The 18,992-nt window shown below is 41.0% G+C and overlaps 3 protein-coding genes across 5 annotated transcripts; 1 reads left to right on the forward strand and 2 right to left on the reverse strand.

Annotated features, from left to right (window-relative positions):
- Window positions 1-689: 689 nt before the first annotated feature.
- On the forward strand, window positions 690-12,454 carry LOC135493300 (GTP-binding protein 8-like). 3 transcript variants are annotated; one of them, XM_064780529.1, is made up of 8 exons: window positions 690-844; window positions 942-1,239; window positions 1,480-1,584; window positions 1,753-1,883; window positions 2,123-2,222; window positions 2,339-2,457; window positions 2,614-2,708; window positions 12,329-12,454. In XM_064780529.1, the coding sequence occupies exons 2-7, from the start codon at window positions 949-951 to the stop codon at window positions 2,693-2,695; spliced, it is 828 nt and encodes a 275-aa protein (XP_064636599.1). In that variant the 5' UTR covers window positions 690-844; window positions 942-948; the 3' UTR covers window positions 2,696-2,708; window positions 12,329-12,454. The 3 variants fall into 3 exon arrangements, with proteins under 3 accessions (XP_064636599.1, XP_064636600.1, XP_064636602.1); XM_064780530.1 differs by having other exon boundaries at window positions 699-810; XM_064780532.1 differs by having other exon boundaries at window positions 699-792.
- LOC135493298 (uncharacterized) lies at window positions 2,721-7,647 on the reverse strand. Its single transcript, XM_064780527.1, has 4 exons — window positions 7,455-7,647; window positions 7,098-7,221; window positions 4,440-4,714; window positions 2,721-4,044 (listed from the first exon to the last, which is right to left on the reverse strand). Exons 1-4 carry the CDS (start codon window positions 7,519-7,521, stop codon window positions 3,635-3,637), a joined length of 876 nt encoding a protein of 291 aa, XP_064636597.1. The 5' UTR covers window positions 7,522-7,647; the 3' UTR covers window positions 2,721-3,634.
- On the reverse strand, window positions 8,004-17,670 carry LOC135493281 (uncharacterized protein K03H1.5-like). Its single transcript, XM_064780478.1, has 17 exons — window positions 17,520-17,670; window positions 15,848-15,984; window positions 15,121-15,327; window positions 14,775-14,924; window positions 14,309-14,449; window positions 12,816-13,239; window positions 12,327-12,490; window positions 11,896-12,056; window positions 11,356-11,607; window positions 10,843-11,111; window positions 10,471-10,620; window positions 10,203-10,370; window positions 9,927-10,069; window positions 9,581-9,704; window positions 9,225-9,482; window positions 8,819-9,004; window positions 8,004-8,496 (listed from the first exon to the last, which is right to left on the reverse strand). The coding sequence occupies exons 1-17, from the start codon at window positions 17,575-17,577 to the stop codon at window positions 8,399-8,401; spliced, it is 3,090 nt and encodes a 1,029-aa protein (XP_064636548.1). The 5' UTR covers window positions 17,578-17,670; the 3' UTR covers window positions 8,004-8,398.
- Window positions 17,671-18,992: the final 1,322 nt, after the last annotated feature.

Genomic DNA, 18,992 nt, shown 5'->3' on the forward strand with positions numbered 1-18,992 from the left:
CATACTAGTAAATATTTATTGAGTCAATAAATATGCATGACCATGAGAGTCAATTAATTGGTCCACATGAGATGGCACGGATATGGTGTCAAGTTACAGAATCCATCAAAGCGGTGTCTTCAGCACCTGTTTTTACAGTCTGCAACTCACACCTTAAGCACGGTTTTTAGTGTTGTCCAATTCAAACCTTTATAATAAAGAGAATTGGGTGGGCAAAAGCAGGTGCACTGAAATTTACCTAGTAATATCTCGTAATAACTCAAAAAGTGTGAACAATAATTACATGAAAATTACATGACACATCAATCTTGTAGAGACACGTCACTGGAATACCTGTCAGACCCTGAAGATATAATTGTGTACCCCGGAGAGAAGACCCTTACGAAAATTATCAGGGATTCACCATGGTGAAATCATATTTCACCATGGTGAAGTGAATTCACCATATTAAAAAGTTTTTAAATTCAACTCTGAAAGATGAAAACATTTCTAAGTCCAAATATTTTTTTAATTTTTTTTTCTGCTCAAAGTCATACATCAACCCATGGCGGGATAATACCTCCATGGTCAACCCCATACGTTTCAGCTACGTTGCAGGTCAATTGTCTATGCTGCCACCTTTTAGTGAGAAGAATAACTAGTAGTCCCGGCAAATGTGGAAAATATTGACGCTGTTTACTTCTTCGCACATTTTGTACACGTTGTAGTGAGTTTCATTCAACTCGATCACCACTGAATTAATTCGACAAGTTATGGGGGTTTCAAGTTAGACCAGAAGAAGCTATCATCGATGTGATTATGCATGTTTTGGTCTGTTTCAGTACACTAGGGCAGTTGTAGAAATGTTGGTAAAATTGCCGTTTGCTAGGCCTATTTAAGATAAGTTTCCCCTTGTCCATAGCCGGCAGGCCTAGGCCTATCATCAACATTTTCTTTTTCAGAAAGGTGATGCTGCCAAAAAGGAACTCGAGGGTTTACTTAAATCTGTGTCGACGATTGTTTCATACATCACAGAAATTGCAAATAAGAACATTGGATCCATATGTAGATGTCTTTGCCCGACTCCAGTCGAACGTTCAAGTGCCATTGGTGAAAAAAGATGAGAAGTTATTTTTGCCTTCGCTGGAAAAGATGAAGGAGGCTGAAAAACTGTTCAGGCCAAGTCGTTCACACGCGATTGAATGGTCAGCTAGACGTGTTGTTGACGCTGACAGCTATCCAGTGGAGAAACTCCCAGAGGTTGGTATGAACAAGTTTACAATCCCCGTCACGGCCCAAAAAAGGTCATCGATTGATAAAATATGTTGTACTGTTCAATGGATTTATGGTTGAATTGGATCAAACCACGTCATTTCCGATCAGGGATTTTAAATTTTCACCGTTGGTAATTCTGTCTGGTCCTGTGAACCTCAAAGATTTCACTTTCAAAGCGCAGCTTGAAACCCATAATATAATATATACTTTTGCTCTGTCTTTCAGGTAGCATTTCTGGGTCGGAGTAATGTTGGAAAGTCATCTTTGATTCAAGCAATTTTCTCGAGAGTTGATCCAAAACTGCTGAAGATAGGGATATCGAAAAAACCTGCAAGCTACTATTTTTTCGCTTTTTCCTAGTTTAACTTTCTCATTCAAATATTTGTTGAGCAACAAATGTGGTTATTTTGATGATTGCTAGAAAGGGGATCGGTGAGGGGAGTAGAAACAATTTCATTTCGTTATCATGTCTTTGACCATTTGTCTTTTCATCTTTAGGGACACACCAAGTCGCTTCATTTCTTCAACGTGGGAAAAGCTCTCTCTTTGGTGGACGCCCCAGGTTATGGTTTTAATATGCCAGAAAACTTTGAACGATCGGTGGAGACATATCTAAAGACCAGGAAAACGTAAGTCTCAGTGTTAGGTTAGTGAAAGAAGCCTGTCACTGACACTCTGGACCTGGCTTGCATGCCCTCATATTATTTAAACAGTGCTTCTAAGTTTTCCAAATCCTCATTTACCGTATAAAGCAGTGCAGTGATAAAGGTTCCTGATGTCTTTTATTTAAGTGATGATTGAATATGCCTGGCACTGCAAGTATGGAAGTAAAGTAGAAGGTTGATTGGATGTTCTTTGCCCCTTTCAGGCTAACTCGTACTTTTCTGCTCCTGGATTCTGCGGCTGGTATCACCAAACATGACGAAACTGGGATCGAGATGCTGGAGGATGCAGGCGTCCCATATGTGGTGAGTTGCTCTTTCTGCCATGAGGTGGCGCAGCAAGCATTTATCGATTTTGAAGGCGGTGCTGAAGACAACAGTGACAGAAACATTATTTTGCTGACTTCTCTGTTTCAATTTAGGTTGTCTTGACGAAGGTGGACAAGATAAGTGATAGACGCTTGATTGAGTCTGTATTGGCCTTTACAGATTATCAGGAGAAGAAGATGCATTGTTGCTTGTCACAACCATTCATGGTGAGGTAAGTGATGGTCGAGGGCAATAACTTATGTGATGATTCACTGACTTAGTGATTCCTGTCTAGCTCCCATCACTAATAGAGAGGATCTTGTACGAGGTTCCTTGTTTTTTATCATGAAAGAGAACACTGATTTGTCTTTGTCTCTCTTTGTTTCAGCTCACACACGATGATTGGAGTACCATTACTGCAGTGTTTTATCGCCTATCTGACGGGAAATCTAGCTATCGATGGACACTGAGATGACAAATAAGGCAAGTTGCTAATGAGATAGATTTCAGCTTTAGTTAAGCTTGCAGCATGCAGGTGGCAACACTGATGTTGCTTAGTGGGGAGCAGATCTGTTCAAGATCTCTTGTGTGCAGTCGTATGACCAATACTAAGTTTATGAACAATCTTTATTACATGCGAAGGCAAAATGAGGAATGACAGCCGTTGGGATATAAACATGGTATATATTCATATCAATGGTGTATACATCCTTAGATTGTGCATCCTAATGTGTGCATGTAAGCATCTTAAGTACGTTAATGTTAAACAAATGAAACATAAGTTCTTATATAGCACTTTATACTGTTCAACTGTACTGTTTCAAAGTGCTTTACATTCCTTCCCCAAACAAACTAGAATCATATCTGTAGAAACCATTGAACTCACATACTGGGCTACACTAGGCCATTTCTGGCCAGTTGAAGATACTGAGTGGTACTGGCTGAGCCTCAAACCCATGACCTTCCAATCACAAGTCAGACGCACTTCCCAAACAGGCCAATACAGACCTGTTTGATGCTTTATACATATAATACTGCTAAGTAACTCTCCATGCTCTATATAATACTGTCAAATGCTTTATAGTTCTTTGCACCAAGATACATTCACCAAAATGCCACCACAAACTGATCACTGCAGCTCTTCAATATCATGTCGCAGACAGGTTTTCAAGTCAGGAAGTAGACATTAGTATACAGTATACTTAATTATCTATATCATATATGCATCAAATGCCACTTTTCAATCCCTTTCCATCCTCCTACACAGAATATTGTCACTTTTTAAAGATAAGTATAAGATACATATTTTGGTCCTTGCGCTAACTGTTGTTTAGAGCCTAAAGGCTATTCCCTTCCATGGAATGTTCGTAACTTTTGAAATGCATAAAAATCCCCGTGACGAGGATAAGTCAGACACTCGTCACTGGTGTGGACCTCACAGAGTGATTATCATAGTCGGAGCTATAATCCAGTGCGTCCTCAAAAACATCAAAACTTTCAAAACTAGCAAAACTCGTGCATCCGGATGCTGGATCCCCGTTGAGTGCACTCCACAAATTGCCACTCCGGATACTGTTGCATCGGCTCATGCTGTCATAGCAGCTGCTGAAATCGTCCAGACTGTTTGTGCTCACATCAAGAACGACCGAGCCCGGCATTGAAGTCTTTTTCTTCCGAAATGGATTTATGTCCAAGTAACCTTGGTCACTGAAACTCGGCCGGTTATATTGTCTGTTGATGCCTTTTGACAAAGGCGGCAGTGAGTTTGCATCCTGGTTATGATTTATGTTGGCTTTTATTGGTGTAGAGTGGCGGCGATCTGAAAAAGACATTTGATGTGTTAGTTAGTGTTAAGAGGAGACTCAGGCTAGGTGGATCAGATTTAGTGACACATTGATGATGAAAGGTGTCTCTACTATCTCACCATACATCAGCTGTATCCAAGCTCGTACAAGGAATATTTTCAAACCAGACCACTCCCCTAATTGTGAATATTCGCCACCAGGAGATCACCAGTTAGACCCCAGCTCCTGCCTATGATCCCCTTAAAATTGTTTGATTGTGGTCATACATGTCATAGCCCTTGGTTTGATAGTAATCCCAGGTCCCAATGACCACCGCAAAAAGAACAGTTTTGCATATGTTCTTGATTGCCGGTTGCAGCAATCAAAATCATTTCTTTGAAGGGGACTTAACAATCCCTCGATGGTTTACCTGATGACATCTTCCTGGCTACACCCGGCCCTCCTCCTCGCCATGCCTTCTCCTCCTTCCGATGCTTCCTTTCCATATAACTAAGATCTATCCATGATATTTTCTTCCCATCAATCATGCAGGTTGTCCAGTTACAGTCTTCATCGTTTTTGACTAATTTTAGAAAATCCTCATCTTCACCATTTTCCACGTTTTCCGTTTCTTTTTCAAATTTTTCCCGCTGCTGTTGTAGTTCCCATTCGGCCAGCTCCTTCTTCTTGAGGTCTCGCCAAGGTCTGTTCGAAACACAGCAGAGAAATTTAGTCATGTTTGCAGTCATCATTAAAACAAAGAAATCACACACTTTTTGTATTCAAATGATCATTGTCACATCGATTAGAACGTTGATTAAGATGAATATGACCAATTGTGAAAAGGATCCAGAAAATCGTATCCAGTGATGACATTTGGCAACCAAACGTTAACATCAAACGTTAAATCCAGTGAAATTGGCCATAAATCCTCATGATGATGTTATACCTCGTGTTCTATGGTATCATTCCTGCCACTGGCTGCAGTGCATCATGCAGCGCATGCAACGAACCAGTGTCTAAATCCCCAATAACATCCCCCATCAAAATGCTACCAGTACAAGCTTGTTGGTGCATCGCCTATTGAGTTGGTACACTCTGTTCAGAATACTGGCACCGGGATCAATAGGACGGCTGTGATAAACAGCCTTTTCCTGGGGTTGCCATGGTCTATCATTCTTTTTGTTTTGTTGTCTTATTGATGGGTGGCATTAAATTGATATGGATGTTGGATCTAGCTCAGGCTAAAGCTGGCAGCACAATAACTTCAATAAGGTCCATGTGCCTGAATTAATTCTGCTGCATTACTGAGTTTTGAAAAGTTTTAACACATCTTTATGGAAATCGACCCATGAGGCCAGCCTCCCGAGGGATATATCTGTATTAGCATGCATTCCCTTTAAGATTCAGAGAGAGTCAAGGACTATATTGATGAACCTGAAGGCAAAGATATTCCAAAAGTTGAATAGCTACCATCTATTTGGTTTGCTGCCAATGGACGACTTACCAATGGATGTGAAGTGGTTGAGTCATTTCTGCAGTGTTTTACATGATTATTTGATAAGTTAGTTTTTCAGTTATTGATTTCAGTGGTGGTGATAAATCTACTAGCTTGCAAAAAACAGCTTTATTTGGTTAGCGCAGTATCATGGCAGTGCTGTTTATGAGTGGCCTGGATGCTGGAAAAAGTTTTAGATTCTGCTATTCCTCGACTTTGAATAACAAATGATTTTGCTGTCAACTCAGATATTTTGTGTGACAGATCAAAGTGATGCCGGCCTTGTTCGAAGACTGCATCATCCAAACTCAAAAAGAACTTCTGAACATTTTGAGTTTCGTCTCTTCTCACCTCTCACAGGCCCTCATATCACTCTAAACTACAAAATCCCATCTCCGTTGAGTATTGTCCTAGAAGACTGCCTCTCATCCTGAACATCAATTATAAACCCATCAAGTGTTTACGCTCCAATTATCCAAATGGGATGTAATAAAACTCTCATTATGGTATCAATACTTGAACCATCAGCTTTAGTGTGCTGTGGTGTCTGTTAGGCTTCAGCCGCCAAGATGGATGGAACGTGTAGAATTCTGAATTTCCAATCTTTTAACCCTCTGAAGTTTGGGTTTTCATACATTCAGACATTTAAGATGTGAATTATGACTCTTGAATAATTTCTAAAGACGAATTGAAATTTCATTCTACATGCATGTTGAAGAGAGGGTTATTGGATCCGATTGATTTTAGCTCAGCCAGCTTAAGACTAAGTTCTCATTCCTCATCTGTTTGAGTGTTTACTCAAAGACATACAAGTTGGAAAATCAATTTGTACTCTTTTTCAAATTCAGCAGTTTTCATTCAATGATTCTTCTGACTTATGTTTACGCTAGCATTAAACGCTTAGCCGAGGTGCAAGAAATATCACTATTATAGGTGTCTCACTTTATAGACTGATATCACTCAGGATGTTCGATTCTCCAAAGGGATGGTAACCAACGTCTTGCTCGAAAGTCGCCCCAGTATTTTTAAAACAGCCCATGACAAATTGACTCAAAATCGATGTGTTAAAGAGGTTTTGTACAAGCTGTTTGTCTATTGATCTGTCATATTGGCAGCCAATATCTGTTACTGTATAATATCATGAGCATATGCCGCAGCAGGGTATTTTTGTCACTGAGAGAAGCCCGAAACCTTGACTACTGCGACTCCATCTGTGTCCTTTTGATTGAACCTGAACACCATCTACACTGACATTGACTTTTAGTTGGTCCATCGGTATTGGTTAGATTTGAGACCTAGATGAGATAAGAAGCCCCACACTTGAATAATTTAAACACCTCTGGGTGAGCCTTGCTGATTTTAGAGAATGTCTGGAACCTGCAACTTTCAGCTGAGGTATAGCCTGGATGGATGACATAAAAGATTGGACAGGACGTAGAACAGAGGACCTGATCCGCCTTGCAGAGGACCGATCCCTATGGTGCCAAGTAGTCATGCATGCAGCGTCGCCCCAATGGCCTAACAGCTGCGGGACATGATGATGATGATGATGATGATAGCCTTTTTGATGATCAAGACGTCTGAACTTACCTCGGTGGTTTGCAGCAAGACCATTTAGGATATGTGCAGTAGATGAAGAGTCCAATGAGAAAGAGGAGGAGGATGCCACCGCCTCCACCACCAGTGCCAGCTTTCACGGCAAGGTGTTCATCATCTACAAACCAGGACAACAGTAACAGGTTTTTTGTGAATGGTCAATCAATTACAATTCATTCAAGTCATTTTGTAGGACATCTCTAGCAATGGTATAAATTTCCCTTAATTCTCACAGCACTGACCGATACTTAGTGCATTACACATGTGACCAACATTTTGGACCATCACCATATGTCGTCCAACATGCAATATACATTTGAGTGTTCAAAGTAGGCCTACTTTTATACCTACAATAAGTGGAATTGGCTGTTCCATTGAGCGTCTTGGACATCGGCTGGGTCCTTGTTTTCATGAACATACTTCATCCTTACATCCTCAGTGTCTGTGAGGGGACGAATCCATCAAAATGTAGGTACAGTCCATCAAGAATAGTTTGAACTTTTACTTCTTGTGTTAGGATATCTTTATCATAGTGGCATGTATTGTGAGGTTGACCCAGATACTCAATGATATTTCACTTGTCTGAAGAACCAGGCTATCCAGGTATAGATTTTTTAACTGCATTAGACTAGGTTATGCCTATTGACACACCGGTTAGTGTCAGTGTTAGTGTTAGACTTGACACTAAAATTATGTGTGCAGCCCTGAGTTATAGAATAATGTGACAAATTTATTATTTGCTAATGATGCATCATTTGCCTAGATTGCATTAATGATGAATAATGATGGCAGCTTTGATTTGAAATGTGAAAAGGCGAAAATGGGAAGATGCCTCTTAACCTATGCTATATCATTCCATTAGCATAATCATGACATAAGACTGAATGTGATATAGTTCTTGGAACTTTATTATGTCAATGTACAAACTTTATCATGTCAATATACAAATATATCGTTACTAAAATTATAATAAAAATAACCAAGTGATTTCTAGAACATTGTCGTCAAATTACACAGAAGTTGTGATGTTTCAGCATAAAGACATATTCACAAGGGATACAGATATAAAGCTCTTATTGGTGTACATTTTTCCAGTAAAGCAAATTTAACAACCCTTCACAGCTTTTTGGAGCTGAAAACCTGAGAAGATTTCTTGTATGAAATACGTCATTTAGCTAAAATTACTGTATTTCCTTCACAACTTTTGATAGATGTACAAATATTTACTTTAGCACCATGATATACTTCTCCAGTTTTGTTCTAACATTATATTTTAAGTTATTGCGTCATCGAGTCTATCTTCTGTGTATGGCGGCAGTACATGCAGCGACAGCCATGGACAGGAGAAACAAATTCTGTTCGGGAACTAGCTTGGCACCTGTGCTGCTCATTGCTGAAAAAAACAAACATTTTATCAATGCTGAATGTTTCAGAACAGTTTTGTTGTAATATCTTTATATGGATACTAGTCTCATTAACTGCTTCTGTGAGAGGGGGTAGTCATTGTTGCAGAAGGATATATCATCGAACGTTTGCTTCTGTGTCTTGCCAACAATGCCTATCCCTAGAGCTGTTTGTCTGGTAAAGTCACAGTGCTGACCATATATCTTGGCAGTTCATTATTATTTTAATCAAAAAGCAAATTTGAGCGATACCCAAATATCTGTCTTATTTGCAGTTGCACCACAAAGGTTAAATCTTCTGTTCATACTTACATATGCATCGGGCTGTTTTCTGTGGAATCCACTGTAGGACATCTCTCACTTTTACACATTCGTAATCCCGCTCACCCTCAAAGCGATGCCCATCTCGACATCCCGTGATTTTAACTTTGTTCCCAATACTATAGTTATAGTTGTCCTTCAAGCCATTCTTGACTTTAAGTAGTCCGCAGGTTTGAACTGGAACAATGGGGGAAATGTGAATATTCAAAAAGTAGACGCATAGTAAAATTGTGAAGTAAAAACTGGATAACACTGCTGTCATATCTCTGCAAATATCAGCAACTGACCAATTAGCTCAGCTCCTATCAGTGTGAAAAAGATGGACGTCAGGAATCAAATTCTCCATCTTCTTTATTGTGATATCATTTTGGCTGTTACAATATATACATGAACTTACTTTGTGTGGTAAATTTCCTCAAACTCATAAACCAGTCTGAAGCCTGCTTCGTATTGGCTGCAATGTTTCTACTGCGGGTTTGCTTGTAGTCATAGATACATGACGTGTTGTTCAGACACAAGGCATCAATGTCTTCAGCCGTTACCCCCAGGGGGAGTGGTGGCTCTCCTGTTTCAGGTAGGAAGGAATCATCTTGGTAAGATTCAAATGTTTTTCCTGGGCTTATGGCAAACAAAGATTGGTCTTTGTTGACTTTCCCTAGAAAAAAGAGAATATCAAGGAATGCAAAATTTTCACAATTTTGGTGGACTTAACAAATTAATTGGAAGTTATGATCTTGAATACTAAAGACTTACATGACAATCCATTCAGCTGATAGGGAGCAGCATTAGTTTCATTCAAATCGTCAAAGCTTCCTTCTATAGCAAGGATGTAGTCAATGTCATCATCCCAGGTTCCGAGGAGCCCATCTACCTTTCCCTATATGGTAAAATAAAAACAATCTTAGGCTGCCGTTTTAGCCTTTCAGTACTGACCACCTTCTAACTCTTTGGACTGAGAGTAACACAATCTGAGATGTACTGGTGACTTGGCCTTTGCGACAGACGTAAGAGCATTGGTTTTAAATGTCAAACCTGATACTTTTTGCTTGATTCAATCTAGGAGAGAAGTTAGTTCTTGTATTCAGTGGGTTACTGTTACCTTATAGCTTGGAGGGAGTGAAACCACTGCATGGAGCAGACTATCATGTGCGGCCACCTGGACACCAACTCCAGATTCAAACATGACCGTAATGTTTCCATGTGTGATATTGATGTACTCATTCCCAGTAAAGATTGTGACATCTGAAATGGTTCGATAAGAAAAATTTGTAATGGACGTGTTATTTGAACACATTTTGTCCGAAAAACATCATGCCTAGTCCTCAAGGTCAGAAATGGGATGCCGCAAATGATTTCTGTCGTAGCGAAAACTTACTCTGAAAATCTTTAAATTGAAAATCAAAATACTGCTTTGCTCCATCAACGATGATATCCAGCTTCCTTATGTAGTTCCTGCCTTCTGCTCTCAGTCTCACCTCCACTACAGATGATGAACCATCCCTCAAAGCAATGGCTGTTGCCTTGGTTACATTTACTCGTTTCCCTGCAGTAAGAAATGCTCGCTATAGAAACAGTAAATTTTTGTATTTACTTTACAAATTTTGATTTTCAAAAGAAGTGGATTTACTGATTAGAGTACTAACCTTCAACAATGGCCCGTTCTAGTCGGACCTGAATCTGAAGGTCATTGTAATTCCCTCCACTTGTCTTCACCAACCAGTAGTGCCCTATTCCATTGATTGAATACTGACTGCCATCAAATCTCATCAGATGGGGGTCACCATACATCATTCCTGAAAAGCGTGGTCAAATTTCAAACCAACTACCACCAGCATTGGCTTTTATTGGCTGCTATATAATGTCTATCCCTTCCACTTTTACCCATATGACAATGTAAATCGACACCCTCTCAAAACAGACCCTGCCGATTATTTGACTCAAGATTTTCTAAAACGACCACTAAACAGGCTGAATTTCATTTCCCCAGCCCCCTTTTATCTTGGACTGTCAATTACCTTGTCTTGGGGGTACATATCCTTTACAGTCTCTAGTAGGTCGCTGATCCATATACAAGCTGCAAGACCCCTTGCTCCACAGGCAACAGTGGATGAATGGAATGACATCAAGAACCCAGTGAGATATGATAGGGATGAATGGATGACGACCATAGGGCTTGGCACCCAAGCCAAATGCTCTGTCGGGTGTGCTGCCATAATTGCTGTCAGCTGCGTACATCAGAAGACCATCTTTTCCATAACAACATTGGTTACCAGCACCGTCTCTTCTGTCAGTGTAATAAGAAAAATAACCAGACATTGGTGCTCTGGAGCAAGCCATGCCATATCGTGCTGAGGTGGTGGTTGTGCACATGCATGCAGTTTTAATAGTTTGACTATGTTTGGCCACCAAAAGGTTCAAGTTGATAGCTGGAGCTTGTGAGTAGGTTTTATTGACAGGTTTAGAAGTATTGCTATAGATATAAATGCCAATACCTCTTTGGAATTTTGGAAAGCATGATTGGTACTTACTTAGGAAACACTGAATTAACACAGTGCACTGCTCCAACGTGAAATCGACAGGGTGTTCCTAGGTACATGTTGCAACCACGTCCAACTCTCCATCTCCCAAAATCGGCCTCCACTTGTTTCACATTACAAGGGCAACTGTCTAGTTCGTCTAACCATTCCATTGATGTCCTATCCTTGTCGTGCCATGTCTTGCATTTTTCTAAGGCTGCACCCACATTCCAACTCAGGGGAATCACATTTGACCAGAGCTTTCTGATTAAACAATGGGAAAGTCTTGTAAGGAAATTTCAATCAATTTGACGAGTTTGAGGCCAGTAGGCAGTTGATGGTAGATTCTATTACCATTTTGAGGCATGCAGGCGGATGGTGGGAATCTGTTGAGAAGTGAATTACTGAATATCATTGCCACTCTTGATAGTTTGTTCGGTCATTACTTCCTTTGCAATTTACAAGAGACTAAGCTTATTTTCTTTCTCGTTTTCTCAGTTCAATATCTTCGAATATCTCTTCAGACATCTTGCAGAATGAAATTTCACTTACGGCTTAGATAATTCACTGATGCCACTAGTGCTCACTTGGAATATCCCCAACTCATAAAGATCACAGTCATATGTGTGACATCGATGTTTCGAAAGCTTGAATGTGTACTGGCCCGTGTTGTTAATCCTCGTTGCTATAACTTGTAGCTCATGCAGCGGTGTCTGAAGCAAATGATCTTGGCAATCAATGTGTAATATGATCAAGCATGCTGTTGAATGACTGGCATCACTGATGACGAGGTACCATCATCAATGGGAATGTTACTTTTATTCATATTTGATGACCCTCTGTTTCGTCCACTTGTTGTTATCTCACCTAGTTTAGTTTCAGTTTTTAGCACTTCTATTACAGCTTTTACCCTTAGTTTTTGTGATATCCACTTTGCCCAATAGTTAGTAAACTTTTTAGATGATTTCTCATTGTATACTTACAGCTGATGCCTGCGAATATCCAAACAACTTCACGTCAACCACGTTCTTCGAGTCCACGGTGGCTTCCCACGTCGGCCATGTGAGGGTTATCTGGCCCCAGTCCAAAGCCATCATGTCAAAACCTCGGCCAATGGTTATGGCTGATTGCGGTTGACCGATTGGGACTGAAATATTTCATGATGAACTTTCAATCAAACGTCTTGAGTGGAATGACTGACAAGGAAACAGGAAAGAAGGATGACCTGCCTCAATGGTGCTCGTTGATATCCAGTAGCCTACTACACACATTTATGTAATTTCCCATTCTCAATCCGATGTGTGCTTTGTAAATGGATGTTACAATAATACGTCACATTCTTGATATCTAGCATTTGATCAGAAGGATTAAAAGGAAATATCATGAGGAAATGATGTGTTGCTTTATTTTTGTTTGTCACAAGAACGTAATCTTAAACCCTGGATTCCATGCCCTTTTCTGATCCTGCTTACCCAGAGTATAAGACATGGTGTATTGAAATTCCTTCCCACCATCTGTAGATAGCGCCAACGAAACGACACCAATCTTCATGAACATTGGCTGCACGCATCTGACCTTGACTTTGCTAACATATTCCCCCTTGACAACTCGGTCATCAAATTTACACAGGACTGTCGCGCTTGGCTTGAAACAGGGTCCAGACAACTCGACCAGTTGTCCTCCAAGCATGGATCCATGTTCTGGGAATGCAACCAATCCGGTCTTTTCTGACTTTTCAAGACAACCACCTGGAACAACTTCATCACTGGAAACCTTGTAGTAAAAGGAGCCACTTTCTTCAGATGAGGTCACCATGTTGACTAAGTCTAAGATGTCCTTGGTGCCAGACTTCGGAAGAGGATACCAGCCCAAGCCATCACCAGTGTTGAATCCAGCCTGAAATCAAGAAAATCTTGATAGGTTCTTTTCCCGGTTACAGGAAAATTCGTCCCCGGATAATTCGTCCCCGGAAAATTCGTCCCCGCAAATTCGTCCCCGGATAATTCGTCCCCAAGGAAAATTCGTCCCCGGATAATTCGTCCCCTAGGAAAATTCGTCCCCGGATAATTCGTCCCCGAGGATAATTCGTCCCCAAGGAAAATTCGTCCCCGGATAATTCGTCCCCGAGGATAATTCGTCCCCTAGGAAAATTTGTCCCCGAGAATAATTCGTCCCCAGAAAATTTTACAAAGTTGAAAGTTTCTGACTTTACTTTCTAAGACCCTTAAGTCTTGTCGAATGGACTGTGGTAACTACTACTTTCGATTTTTCTCATTCAGTGTATCTCTCTTTACTACCATACTAGCTAGTTACCTACCCCACTATTTTTATAGTAGGTAAAGGTAGGCAGGCAAAATATTTTATTGAAGAATTTAGAGCTTTTCTTTCATTCTGACCAGTAAAAATACTTATTTGAAGAAAAAAAAATTATTTCGCCTGCCTACCAACTGAAAAAAGTGGAGTAGGTAACTAGCTAGTAAGGTAGTAAATAGAGATATAACACTGAATGAGAAAAGTCGAAAGGAGTAGGTAGTAGTTATTACTAGAAAGTAATGTCAGAAACTTTCAACTTTTGTTAAATTTTCCGGGGACGAATTACCCTCGGGGACGAATTTTCCTCCGGGACGAATTTTCCAGGGACGAATTATCCGCGGGGACGAATTATCTGGGGACGAATTTTCCAGGGACGAATTTTCCTCGGGGACGAATTTTCCAGGGACGAATTTTCCTAGGGGACGAATTTTCCTGGGACGAGTTTTCCGGGGACGAATTATCCGGGGACGAATTTTCCTAGAGCCTCTTTTCCCCTATATACATGTACTTCGGAGATCCTTTGTCCCCGACATTTCATCCTGCAACTTCTACACGGGTTGGAGAAATCGACTATTGTGAGCTACATCAGGTTAGTACAGAGCCTACGAAATCACTTGATCTGAAAGTCATACCAAAAGAAGCTATAACTTACTTGTGGGAAAAAATGTGCATTGAGTCCAGTGGCTGTGTCTCCACCATACGATGGTCCACCAAGCCAGGTTAGCTGGGCGTACTTGAAGATTACATAGCTTTCCTTGGAGTCGGACAGCAGAATGGCTTGGAACGTATTTCGCTTGAAGAAAAGAGATCTCGAATGAACTGTGTTGAGTATCCTCAGCACTGGTCTGTCAGACCACCAATGAATTCTACTTGTACCAAGTACACTTGATATATTGATTCTTGAATGAATTCTTTCGTTTAGTATCTCGAAAAGGAAAGCAATTGGAAGATCTACGGGAAATTCGCTACCCCTATGGGGTACAAAATCATGGGCAATTTTTCCTCGAGAAGGTAGATGGATAAGCCCATCCCTCTACAAGAGACGATCTACAGCAGATCGGAGCCTATTTCAATGGGCTATCGAGAAGGCACTGAGGAACATGTGTTCGGGAACTTACCGGAGGACAGCCTGCTTGTGACGGACAGAAATGACCACTGAAGGTCAAATTAAACCATGTCACCACGAGTCCCTGCGTAGCAACGAAGTTTCGTGCTGTAACCATATTCTCTTTTACTTCCCGCGTTATATTCCGAAGGAGATTTTGTTGCTAAAAAGAAGTCGTTTTTAAAGATTTTTTTCCACAAAGCACAGATGTTGAAAAATTGGGTCCAGAAAGCATTTAAAGGCCATGTTAATGGAAGGCATTATCCTACGTCAGGCCTTTGAATCGTAGATCAAACGGGTGAGCTAATAACTTACTGTTAATACGAGGATGAATGGAGCGATAGTCTGATGCGCCCTACCTTGGGTTTCATAGTCTTCAATACTCTATAAAATACACTGCCTGGCTCTGTGGCATCCGTGGACGTCAAATGGTTCTCAGCATAGAAAGGAGCCAAGAAACAAGGATCTGACTCCACCGGCCATTTCGGATTCGGGTTGGTCCAACTTTTGGTTGACTTAAAGGCATGGCCCGTCTTCGTAAAAGCTATGTAACCATTGTTAGCAATCTGAAATGAATTTGATAAAATAGCTGAAATCTGTTTGGAGGACGCTTCTCCACTTGCCAAAAACGAACGGTGGCCGGCAGAACTTTGGTAACATTAACATTGCTGTCCGTACATGTGTAGAGGGGATGATGTCCAGACCCGTGGAGGATTAACCAATCCACTATAATATTGCCCTTGCTGGGATATAAGGATGGGTTCATGGTGTCATCTTGCAAACGCCGTCTAAGCCAGAGATTGTCCCCGGTACAAGGAACTCCTTTCATGTAGACTGTCACAGACGGTCTACATGAAAAATAATGTCATCAACTTAAAAAACTGCAACCGCTGGCAGAGTTGTCTCCATTTCCTGTTCGGCGTAGGGGACCATTTCCCCTACGCCGATCTGATAAGTCACTTTGGGGCGCTTTCACTTCCACATTCTTTGAAGCTGATGATCCGATGCTGGTGAAGCGAGTAACTTGATACAATAGGGCTTCAGCGCTCTATTGCTGGTTCCTTGTGGCGGGTGTAGCCTACTTACGTATAGATGTCCCGTATTTCGTCCAAGGAAAGGGAATTCGAAGTCGTCACGGCTCGCGATTTCGATGCCGTAGTCTTTTCGTTTTGGGATGAGTTCGTCTCCTTCTGCTGTTCCGAACGGGTACAGGTTGGCTCCATCTGAAGGAAAGCCCAAATGCTGTCATGGACTGGTCAGTTATCACTCGAGCAAAAGGGGTAGGGCGCATTTGTAAACCTCAGGTCCATTTTGCCCCGTGCTTATACTATAGGTGCAGGTGTCTCATTCACTTTAAGGGGTAGAAGATTTGAATTCCATCGAATCTGTTTGCTTTGTGCATGTGGTTAATGATCATAAGGACACCAGTCAATTCAAAAGCTGATGAACAAGATTCAACACTAGGAATAACTATATTACTGTTTTGTTTTGATAATCATATCATAGTGATAACAAGGCAGCGGAAATTGTTGAAATTGCTGATGATTGTATACTGTAAGCTGATAGATAGCCTTTATTTATACGAATTGGCCTTAATTGTAGATAAGACGTTTGTTACTACCACTCTTAATAACAGTCGCGGGATGTCAATGAAATTAAACGAATTCCGCAGCGTCTCGATAAGGATCCAAATACTTATGGGTGATCCGAAACTCGGCCAGTTCTGTGAAGCTGGCAGTAATCCGACCTTTAATGTACATAGTGGACGACTCCATGTACATGTATATACATTCATAGGTCGCTATGAGTTATCAGCCGGAGAGGGGTTGCTGTATCAGTGGATGCATCTGCTTTAAACTTAACCTAAACAATGACTGATTACATTCTTAACCGAGAAAGCGATGGTTAGTGACAAAGCAATACAGTCATATACATTCTTACAACCGTAAGGCCACCCCGGTAGGCCTATGAGACTGTGGACTGTTTTAAAGATATACATGTACTTTGAAATGTCAAGTTAGGTCGCGTATCCTGTTAGTACTTTGAACGACGGTCTCTCTCGTTTTTGAAGTGCGGGGTTTCAATGGAATGGTATCTCCTTCTGAATACACACGCGACCTGCATGGCTAGTGACCACAATCACAATGCAACTAGAGGGTCATCACTCCTAATCGCTTTGCTACAGTTTCAATATTGAATACATGTACAGTCGGTATCGCCGTTACGGTTAACAAGAGCTGTTCTATGAAGACTTCTTGACAATCAGTGCAGGGGACTTCAAGGGACTGCTTGCAAACCATCACTCAAAAGTACAAAAGCCAATAAAATAATATCCTGCACTTATTTCACTGAACACCCTCCAGCGTTAAAAACATCGAAAAGATATTCCTTTGATCGGGTTGATGGACAGTGGGCACCACGTTTGGGTGTATTCCCTATTTCAAGGCAAGTCTTCTAGGAAACGTCGGCGCTACCCGATGTCGCAAATCTTAGAAATCTCATACCGCTTCTATCATGGAAAGTTAATGATATTGTAAGTTATTTTGAACAAAGTCGGCACTTTCATGACAAATAAACGAATATATTCACACTAAGATGATAACAAAATAAAATAAGATTTCGAAAATTGACCACACCGAGATTCGAACCGGTGACGCTGGTACATGAAGTAAGCCATTGTTCGATCAGCACGATCCTACATGTGGACCTCCCGGCCCTTTTTAGTCCCCACTAAACATTCATTGAAAGCAAAACTTACAGGTTATTTGACTAATCCCTCCAAGCAAAGCCAGAGCCAGGGCAAGCATGACTCCCATCCTTTCCGTTGGACCGCCTACTTGTGAAACAGATCCCCGGGAGTGACCTCAGATATTTTTCAGAGCAGCTGCTACGCGCGGGGTGCGGGAGCTATGGAAGAGTGGTGACACCCGCCGGCGGCTGTGGCATCTGCTGGCAAAATACTATGGTCATCTGTATATACTTATGTGTATCGCCCGCAGATAAGGCAATGCGTTATTGGCATTTTCAATACTTATATGGTGTGATTTGATAGAAAAAAATATAACGCGATAAGGGCCGACATGTTACATGACTGTATTTGTTTCTTGCGACATCCTCAATTATATACATGTATAGGCCCTATCCTTTGCTCGGGCGCGATATTCGATACTCGTAAATCTATTTGAAGGGGTTTTAAGACCTCATTAAAGTACCATTTCCTCATCAGCTTTTAAGTTAAACTAACTTCAGAAAATTTCAACTAATGTAATAGTACTTATCAAAATATGCACTATAAAACAGTCAAACTATTTGAGGCAAGTACAATCATTTCGAAGTAAACCTTATACCAGGCTAGCCTTCACTATTTGATCAGAATATCATATAACTGGAGACATTGAATGCGCCTCGACAACAACGAGTGAAGGAGGTTTCGAAGATGCGATAACAGTTTAAGGAGGTGTTCCAAATACTAAGTGTCAGTTTTGAGGAGACAATCATCTAAACTTTTTTATCAGCTATTGTTGTCAGATAATATCATATTCATAAGTAGGCCCGGACTACGGGGTACCAGCCCAAACTACACTCGACACGTCCTCCTTGACCAATAACGCCAGGACTGCACGTGATTTGGCCCGCCGATAATATTTGAATAGCCTAATGTTCTACGGAAATTTCTTCAAAACACTTGATTAACTTGAAGACTGTGATATATCTCTAGCCGAGTGGAGAGTTCGTTAATAGATTGAAAAATAAATATCAATATGATACCCCTCAAAAAACTGCCGAAGTCAGAATCGCTTCGAGGCATTAACGGAGTCAGTTGCTTCATCCTGAAGTTGGTGTTAGTGTTATCGTTGAAGCCTTCAGGGAACTAACAAGCAGCTGGGGGGAGGGGGAGGGGGTATCATGGCCGTAAAAGTGACGTAGATCTATACGTCGGATGCGTTAAAACTCATTTAACAGCAAGTTTTTAGAAAAGATGGAAAATGAAATTGCTTGGTTAAAATCGGTACTCAAGTTCAGAATATTTCTCTTTGAGTAGGTAATATAATTTTGTCTGTTTGCCTAATTGTGATAATGGGTCATTCTCCTTATATTTACTTCCTTCAGACGTTTCTAAGTCATGACGAAGACAAAGCCCCTGGATCAGGGCAAAGTCCCCATTTGGGGCATTCTTCTGGCATGGCGGACTAGACGTCAATCACGCACTTGGAGAGTTCAATGCCGAGGG

Source organism: Lineus longissimus, chromosome 9, assembly GCF_910592395.1.
Source record: "Lineus longissimus chromosome 9, tnLinLong1.2, whole genome shotgun sequence".
NCBI classification, from domain to species: Eukaryota; Metazoa; Nemertea; class Pilidiophora; order Heteronemertea; family Lineidae; genus Lineus; species Lineus longissimus.